Here is a 9,421-nt window from a genome sequence, read left to right on the forward strand (position 1 = left end):
TCGACCACATTACGTCTCAATTACAAAAACTTGTATGAGACGGTTTCACGGGTTGTATCTTGTGAGACGATCCTCTTATTTAGGTCATGCATAAAAAAGTATTACTTTTTATGCTAAGAATATTACTTTTTGTTGTGAATATTGATAGGGTTGACTCGTCTCACAAATAAATATTCGTGAGACCGTCTCACAAGAGACCTACTCTTATAATAAACTATATCCAACTAAAAAAATTGGTATTAAATTTTTAAAAAAAGAATTGGGATGAAATTTTATTATAATAGTTTTTGGGATGGGAATTTCTTGTAGTAAAATAAAACTATACATTATGGTTGTGTCTTAATTAGATGTGATAGGATTACAAGATGATAAATCATACTACCAATGAAGTAGTATGATAAAATGATCACTTGTAATTGAATATTAATGTTATGATCATTGCATCTGATTTAACTTTGGACACTTGGTCTGATTTCATTGATAAAATCTCATTATTTTCTCCAAAAAAATCAAAATATTGTTCATTATAAAATATTGATTTATTTACAAAGATACAATCAAAATATTTACTTCCTACAAGAACAAAAACAATCAAGTCTCCAAATCTTCCAAAACTAAATTTGGCAAGTGCATTTTATACAATTGTTTAGAAAAGTAGCTTAATTTATTCGTCATTAATCCAAGAATAAGATTAGAAAAGACGAGCAGTACAAAGTACAACAAATTTGCCATTCTTTGCTGAAGGTCTTCTAAAGTTACAAAGTAAAAAAACAGCAACAAGTTGCCATTTTCAGAACTTCAAGAAAAGGGTCCATTTTCAAAACTTCAAGAAATGGACCGATCCCTTCGATTGAACTTCAAACGTTTCAGTCTTTTGATGTAATGACAAGAAATCCTAGTACACCAATAACAACATACTGCCAAAAAAATATTGTGTTAATGTAGACTCTTCTTTCTAGCAAGACTAATAATAATGTTTTAACGACACAAAAGATTAATGATCGAAATATGGGATTTGCTGACCTTTATTATTGGTTTTTCTGTCATGAAGATTGTAATATAACCAACATAAGGAAGGAAACTGCAACAACATTAAAGAGATGAGTTAACATTCTTCCTAATTTGTATCACATTTCTAGGATTCATTTACAGCCACAAGACACTATATTCAGAAGATGAGTGTTGAACCTATGTAAAATTGAAAGTGGATTAATGATGGTTATAGTGCAATTCAATCAACTTTTCTAAATGTATAGCAGTCCAAATATCATATTTTGATCACTGTATCATATAACTATATAAGTAGCCACAGAGGATAGTGCAGTTTGTGGCGAACATACTGCGGCAATGGAACATATGGTTTTGGTTTTGACAATAATCATAGGATTGAGTGATTGTCGTTTTACAAGACTTGTAACTAATGAAAGTGGTGAAGCCCAAATCCTTCAAATTGTACAAAATCCAGAGCATCACATCATGATGTGAGTCATAGATTTCACGTAGAATAATCGAGCGAGTACTGCTCCACAAATTTAGCTGAGTCCAACTAATTTTGGATTAACACGGTGTAATAAGGACAACCAATACTACTGTTGGAAGATCTGTAAGACTAAAATGGCAAGAATAGAGTTTGGTGCAAAAAGCAAATCATAGACCTCTATTCAAATTTCAAACATTTGGAGTGTTCTTGTTCTCATAATTGAAGTATACAAATTATGAATACTAATTGTAAGTTGAGATTTTACCCCACAGCTCTTCCCATGATGTGGTGCCTCTGTAACCAGCGCTCACCATTATAAAAAGAGATGTCATCTTCTTCGTTATTATCCCCTGAGAGAAAAATCAATGTAGCCGACATATTAAAGATAGAAAAAATTGACGAGTTTTCACTGCTTTCCATCTTGATTCCTGAAAAGGTCCACAATTCTTAATATCTCTAACTCTAAACTTATTATGATGATGTGGTACCTTTGGTGAGGATATCAGCGTTACCCGTGTCACGTCGTTCATGAACCTATCAGATGGATAACATGAAAAAATTACATGAGCCCAAGTTTATTTACATTTTTTTCTAAATCATGTAAGTTATCTCAAGATCAGTTCGGTGATATTACATGAATCTATTCCCTTGGAGACAAGATAGATGATAGCTACATGTATTAACTAAAATTTGAACGAAAGTTATTCATAATAAGTTTTTCCTTGTGGATGTTCTAGCCAATGATTAATGTAATTATACTTACCTTAATAACACGATGGACAATTGGAATTTCACGACCCTGAAAATGATAGAAGATAGATAATAAAAAGATATCGTTGCAAAAGCAATCAAATTGAGGTTAAGAAGAAATATGATAGGCGACACTGCATGTATTTTTTAACTCTAGGAAGATAGGAGAACTATACTGAGAATGATAACAAGGAATAGCTCTTACATCAATATTGTATACAACAATTTCGCCAGCTCGAATGGGATCTTTACTCATGTGAAGGAACAAAATGTCTCCCTGTGGATGAAATCGGCACGTAAGCCTGCCTTATTTATATGAAATGAAAAAAGCTTGAGCTTCCGAAAGCATGTATGGTGTCCCAAATTAACATGAAAATAAAGATAAATCAAAAGAACATGGGTTGTGACTTGTGCATCGGGAAAGCACTAGTCGGAAGGACATTTAAATTCCAAAGTTTTAAAAACCTAGGGATAAGGTTCTCAGATTAAGTTGTTGTGAAATGTACCTCACTTCATTTTTAAAAGCTCACAAGGCGTGTGTCTAAGCTCAATGCTTAGTGAGCCTCAGCCCTTTTCATCTAGTCACAAACTAAGATACAACCCCCTTCAATGAAGCAAGCCTCTTTTCCATGAAACCTAGCTATTTAAAGGCTCAAAATGCTCGTTGACATGACTTAGATGTAAAAATAATAACACCAGAAAGAATAACAGTCACTCAATTTCATATACAGACTAATTAATATTTATTTGTCATAGCATAGTAGTCTGTAAAATACATATTGGGTTATGTGTGATGAAGTTCTCTTCAGATATTTAGATTTTAGCTTGTCCTTTAGACACTTCGCTTCAATAAGGTGTGCACCTTGTTTTACGCCAACTTTCTCATATTCATGTCGGGAAAATTTCATAGTACCCTCGGGTGCTGCCCTGAGGGTGCATCCAAAGGTGATAATTTATCCTCGTGCACGGAATCCACTAGAGAAAAGTATGGACCCACGTGTAACGATAAATGGAACCTTTGGATGCATCCTTAGGGCATTGCCCGGGGAAGCATCTCGTTAACCTTCGTTTTGAGTACAAATTAAGTAGCTTCATTTTAGTTTTAGGAATTCAAAATCCAAGGCTACTATTTTATAATTGGATATTTCACTCAGTCCTCAAATTCAATAAAAAATAGTGTAAATGAGTTGACCATGAGTTGGAGCATGGGCTCACAAATTATTTTCATGAAAATATTCTTTAGCAAAGATACGAGTAGGCTCGATAGCTCAACTTTTAAGCTATCAGGCGCATGGATAACTAAAATTGAGCTAAAGTTCGAGTTTTTAAGAAAGTTCAAGTCCAGAAAACCTGAAGCTCCAGCCAGGCAGTCTCGATTCACATTACATCTTAGTTGTGCCTACGCTTGAATTTGAAATCCACGCGTATCGCCACTTTTTAGCTCCTAAGATTATGAATCTAAGTGAAAAGAGTGTAATTCGATGTAAGGTTCACGAACTCACCCTTGCAAAGCCCGGCTCCATGCTTTCGGAAAGAACAACGACAACGGGGGATTCACTCCCAGTAATGCACATCAACCCTTTCCATATTATCAGTGCCGAGGCAACGATCAAAGCTGAGTTCGAAAGAAGCACATACAAGAAAAAAATTAGATAGTGAACAAGATTGCGAAGCATTTGCAAACACTCCAACAGAAGGTAACAAATACAATTCTAATATTTTCAAAGATAAAACTTGTTGCAAAGTGAAACAAGACTAAGAAACAAGCACAATATACACCAATCGCTCGACCAAACAAAAGATTTAATTTTTCCCCCAAATAATCAATTAATTAATCCCTTCACCAAATCCCAACACAACACCCTCTAGTCTCTACCCCACGGTTCCCGTTTCCTGTGAGTGTGCATAAATTGAAGGCAGAAGAACCCATAAACTAAAATTCTAACACAAACAAGGCAGCAAAAACAGAAGAACCGCAGGTGGAGTGAAACTAAAGATGAGGAAGATAAAGAGTCGGGATGAAAAAAACCGAGGCTGAGTGCCTGATGAAGGGCCTGTCGAATTTGAATAGATTTGACCGAAACCACCGTTTCTTGAATCCACCCCATTTCTTCAGTTCAAAGTCTTGCAAAGATTTTCTCAAGAAATGTGAAAAAAAGGAACGAGGGAACATCATGGGATTTGGAATGTTCAAAGATGACAGCATCCATGAAATCTGATTGGCCACTGCCCAATGCAAAAACTTGGCGCCTACGTGGCATTTTATTTTATTTTGTAATAATAATTTATTACCAAATAAAAATGTAATTCCAAAAAATAAGATACACACATTTTGGAAATATTATATTTAATCGGTTCAAAAATCAAAATCTTCGGTTTTACCATACTAAGATTTGTGCTTTTTTTTTCCTTATATGGATGCAATCTTTGCAATAAGACAAAATAAATCGTAATCTTACAAGGTTTCAGTAATATCGAATGCTAAATCAAATTGTATATTTTACTAATAGATTGTTAGTAAAAAAAATTAATATTCTTTTAAAATATCTAAAAATACAAAAAAATTAATAATTCAATAAAACTAGTTATTTTTAAAAAAATATAACAAACTATAGTAACAAATTAAGAATAGGCCTCTCGTGAGGCGGTCTCGCGAATCTTTATTTGTGAGATGAGTCAAGTCTACCGATATTCACAATAAAAAATAATACCCCTAGTATAAAAATAATATTTTTTCATGTATGACCCAAATAAGATATATGTCTACATAAATACGACCTCATGAGACCGCCTCACACAAGTTTTTGCGCAAAATCAAATACAATAAAATGATTAAAAACAATCATTTAATAATTTGCATTGCAATCATGGTTTTTTGCATGGGTAGATATTATCTTTTTAATGTTAAACTATTTTAAGATATATTATATTGTAAAACATCGGTTCTCCATACTCTTTACTGAAAATCTTCAAAAGATACAAAGGAAAGAGCAGCAGCAATTGCATGTTCGGACAAGAAAGTAATGGATCCTTTCAATTCAACTTCAAAAGTTTCAGTCTTTCGCTACAATGACAAGAAATCCTAGTACGCCAATAAGAACATACTGCAGGGGAAAAAAATACAAGATTGTGTTAGTACATGCTCTCTTCTTTCAGCTAGCTGTGTATGAGTATGGGTATGAATCAGATATTGAAGCCAGAATCATGATTGATACAATTCTCAATGAACGAATAGACCGAAATCCTAAAAAGAACTCCTTGATTTGGTGGAAGCTAATGAAAAAATGCAGAAGCGTCGCATTTGAATTCGGAACTTTGGTTCTTCCCAGAATTTGTGTTGCTTTTATAACTTGCTCTATACACGAGGTAAATAGGAACCAAAATAGTTGATCCACAGAATGCTACTGTGAAACTTGCATAAAATTGTTCTCCGTGAGATGAAAACTTTTCCAATGATATGAAAAAATGAATGAAGTTGGCATTTGCTGACCTTTATAATAGGTTTGTCTGTCAAAATGATTGTAACATAGCCAACATAAGGTAAGACACTGCAACGAAATCAAAGAAAAGGAGTTACCTTCCTTCGCGTTTGCGCGCTAACCGTAAAAAATAATCAGATTAAAGTGTTCTTGATATAATACCCCACAGCTCTTCCCACGATATGGTGCCGCTTCAGCCAGAGCTCTCCATTGTAAAGAGAGATGTCATCTATGGGGTTGTTATCCCCTTAGAGAAAAAGGGAAATAAAATACCAAGAATCAAATATTGAAAGATCTGATAAAATCTTAGATGTTTCCATCGCAACTCCTTGAAATGTCCACACTTATTAGCATCGTGCAGCTTATTGAGAAGATCTGTACCTTTTGTCAGAATATCAACTTCTTCCTTTTGTCAACTATGAACTATCATACCAAGTTAAAAGAACCAATACATTATCAGTAAACTGCCAAATCAAAGCTCGGAAGTCAGTTCTAGTTCAGCTCATTTACAAACAGGAAACAGGAGACGGTTGATATCAGCAAATTTTGCAAGAATAATTTTTTTTTTTTATCGTGGATATTCTTCCCAAAACTTTATGCAAGGACGTTTACCTTAATGACACGATGGACGATTGGAATGTCACGTCCCTGAAAATTATAAAAGATAAACCATAAAAAGATACCAACGCAGAGAAATCGAGTTCGGATGCAGCAAAGAATATAGCGCTACAAGTGTCTGTAATTGTGTGCAGATAGGAAAAATTTACTGAGGACAAGGATAAGAGAAATAACCCTCTTACGTTAATGTGATACACAACAATTTCTCCTACTCGGATGAGATCTTTACTCATTTGTAGGAGCAGGATGTCTCCCTGTCGATGAAATCGATAAGCACACTCACTTGTAGATAATTCAAACACCCAGTACAACAAAATAGTAATTACAAAGCCAAATCATATAGTGCTGCAACTTCTAGATGGGGAAACTCAGAAGTCGATGACATTTAAAATCCAAAAGCACACCATTTTCTAACATATGGAGCAAAGAATGGGAACTCGGGGTAGTACAGTTAAATCGGGAAAATTCTTTGGTTAGAAGACATTAAAGAAACTCCGATCTGTATCTAAAGCAAGTCATCCTTATGATCATTCAACTCAATTAAGATAATTTGTTCTTAGTAAAAGTTAAGGACCAGGTTCTCAATATAAGTTGTTTCGAAATGTGCCTTATTCTTATCAAATTCCGAAATGAATACCTTCATTTTCTTTATATATAGCATATTCCAAATTTAAGCCAACTATCTTAGGCTTAGCCATTTCAGTTTACTCGGCAACTTCCTCGTTAAATTTAAGGTTGTGCCGACTCATGAATGTGAAATGGACCTGGGACGCATGGATATGTAGTTCCTAAGATTTTGAAATCAAATGAAAGGATTGTAATTTGAAAAAAAAAAAAATCAAATGAAGTATCAGAAATATAGTGATTACAGCACCCAACGAGATATAGGATTTGCGTCGTTTGATCATGAAGACCAACATCCACGACACAATGCGTAGAGGGTCATAAAGATTCTTGTAAACTAAAACAATATATAACTAAAGCTAACCCTTCCAAAGCCAGGTTCCATGCTTCCTGTGAGAACAACCACAGCAGGGGATTCAGTCCCAGTAATGCACATCAGCCCTTTCCACATCATCAGTGCAGATGTAACAATTATACCTGAATCCAAAAGAGGAATAAACAAGTAAAAACATTTAGTCAGATGTTCAACAAGATTGCGTTGAATTTTGTAAACCATTGCTCCAGGGGTTAAGAGATGGAATATGCTAGTGCTAACCATTGATTTCGTGTTCAACTTCCGGTTTAATCAAAGCATTTCCTAAGGGTTCACTCGGGGAAAGGATTTCCAGAATTTCGATTAGACACAAAATGAGTGGATTTAAAAATATCTAATCCTTTTTCTTCCCGAACATCGGCCTAAATCCTTTCTCCAAAGGCAGCAACTTTATAGTTTTATTGTTTATAATAAAACAGTATATATTGAGTGAATTTGAAATCAATTTTAATTAATATGAAATACTATATAAACAAGTTTGTGGTCTTACTTGTCTAAGCAACAAAAATATATTCGAAATACATCAATCTAAATGCAACCTAAATGTTTAATTTTTTTACTACAAAGCCGGATGCAAACATACTATACAAATCGAGATGGAGAGAAGCAAGCATGACTGCTACTCTTGAAAAACAGTAGCTCTATAAACCATGCGAAACATGAATCTAACTTTGAGATCCCTCCCTCTCCAACCCCTACAAAAAGCTCGATGCAGATTCGATTCATAGATTTTGAAATCATGTGAGGAAACAATTAAAACTTGTCTGATGACTTTTAGATTTTGAAATCATGTGAGAAAACAATGAAAACTTGTCTGATGACTTTTTATGTTTCAGCTGCCCTGGCTAGCAGATTATGCACAATTTCTTCCTCCCAACTGCTTTGTAGGCGTGTTTTCTGAGTTTGGTTCAATTAGATTTATCACTTATTATAAATCTGTGAAGAAATCAATGTAATTTACCATAATTCGGTGATTTTCTGCTATAATTTCTGCTTATTCTCCATAACATTTTATGCCTAGAAGTCATGTTCCTTGCTCCCAAAACCATGTCTTAAATCTAAATATAGACAAGATTTGCCACTGAATACAAATTTCTACCGGTTGATTAAACCTCGAACGAAAACAACAGATTATTAAACGATCACCAACCATGAAAAGGATCAAACTTGTTCAAAAGTGAGATCAACAAGGACATTATTTACTAATCCTTGAACCAGATGAAAAAGATGTAATCAAAGAAATCACACTTCCGAAAATATATGAACTAGTTCAGTCAGATTAAATCACGGCAACACAAAGAATTCCCCATTTCTTGCATTTGAGTGTGGCTTGTGAGTGTGAGTATGCGTGTGTAAATTCCAGGCAGCCGAAACCCATATACGAACTCTATTCGGATACGAAAAGACTAAAGTTATAACGCGAAAAGGCAGGAAACGAATCAGGATTTGCATGTAATATCGAAGCAATATATCAATGGAGAAGATGAAGAGTGGAATAAAAGAAACCAAGGGGATTTGCATGTAATATCGAAGCAATATATCAATGGAGAAGATGAAGAGTGGAATAAAAGAAACCAAGGCTGAGTGCCTGATGAAGCGCCTGCCGGATACGAATAGACTTGAAAGAAACCATCATCTCTTCAATCCATCCCATTCGTCTTCTTCTCTTCAATCTCAAGAAAATAAGTCCGTTTGGGCCAGCAACAAAAAACTACTGTCACGAAGTGGAGATCATTCAGAGTCAACGGATTTCCGCCTTGTCAAAGTTTCTGACTTTTAAAAGTACGTGTTATACAAGTAAATACCAATCAAATATAATAGAAATTAAAAACTCTAGAGTTGAAAATATAACATGTAGATCTGACTTCGACTCAAACTTGGGTTTGGTATTAGTGTTTGTCGAGGGGAAAAAAGAATTCTACTTCATAACTCACACTCTTTAGATTAGCATGTGTATTCATGAATGAAAATCGATACAAAATATTAAATATATAATATAAATATATGACTTTCAATTTATCTATTTCACATCTTGTATCAAAACATGTGTTCGATGTATAAAAATCTTGACATATATGTGTTTTATATTTCATATCT

General features: G+C 34.3%; 2 protein-coding genes across 5 annotated transcripts; both read right to left on the reverse strand.

The window, feature by feature from the left end:
• Window positions 1-597: 597 nt before the first annotated feature.
• Window positions 598-4,429, reverse strand: LOC140833069 (uncharacterized). Its single transcript, XM_073197485.1, has 8 exons — window positions 4,260-4,429; window positions 3,733-3,845; window positions 2,436-2,507; window positions 2,244-2,279; window positions 1,969-2,014; window positions 1,746-1,830; window positions 1,024-1,081; window positions 598-917 (listed from the first exon to the last, which is right to left on the reverse strand). The coding sequence occupies exons 1-8, from the start codon at window positions 4,336-4,338 to the stop codon at window positions 867-869; spliced, it is 540 nt and encodes a 179-aa protein (XP_073053586.1). The 5' UTR covers window positions 4,339-4,429; the 3' UTR covers window positions 598-866.
• Window positions 4,430-5,103: 674 nt separating this feature from the next.
• On the reverse strand, window positions 5,104-9,107 carry LOC140833077 (uncharacterized). 4 transcript variants are annotated; one of them, XM_073197494.1, is made up of 7 exons: window positions 8,286-8,866; window positions 7,316-7,428; window positions 6,510-6,581; window positions 6,091-6,357; window positions 5,872-5,956; window positions 5,721-5,778; window positions 5,104-5,334 (listed from the first exon to the last, which is right to left on the reverse strand). In XM_073197494.1, the coding sequence occupies exons 1-4, from the start codon at window positions 8,371-8,373 to the stop codon at window positions 6,304-6,306; spliced, it is 327 nt and encodes a 108-aa protein (XP_073053595.1). In that variant the 5' UTR covers window positions 8,374-8,866; the 3' UTR covers window positions 5,104-5,334; window positions 5,721-5,778; window positions 5,872-5,956; window positions 6,091-6,303. The 4 variants fall into 4 exon arrangements, with proteins under 4 accessions (XP_073053595.1, XP_073053621.1, XP_073053603.1 ...); XM_073197520.1 differs by lacking the exon at window positions 8,286-8,866 and adding an exon at window positions 7,908-8,275; XM_073197511.1 differs by lacking the exon at window positions 8,286-8,866 and adding an exon at window positions 8,900-9,107 and having other exon boundaries at window positions 5,106-5,334.
• Between the last annotated feature and the right edge of the window lie 314 nt (window positions 9,108-9,421).

Source organism: Primulina eburnea, chromosome 1, assembly GCF_022965805.1.
Source record: "Primulina eburnea isolate SZY01 chromosome 1, ASM2296580v1, whole genome shotgun sequence".
NCBI lineage: Eukaryota > Viridiplantae > Streptophyta > Magnoliopsida > Lamiales > Gesneriaceae > Primulina > Primulina eburnea.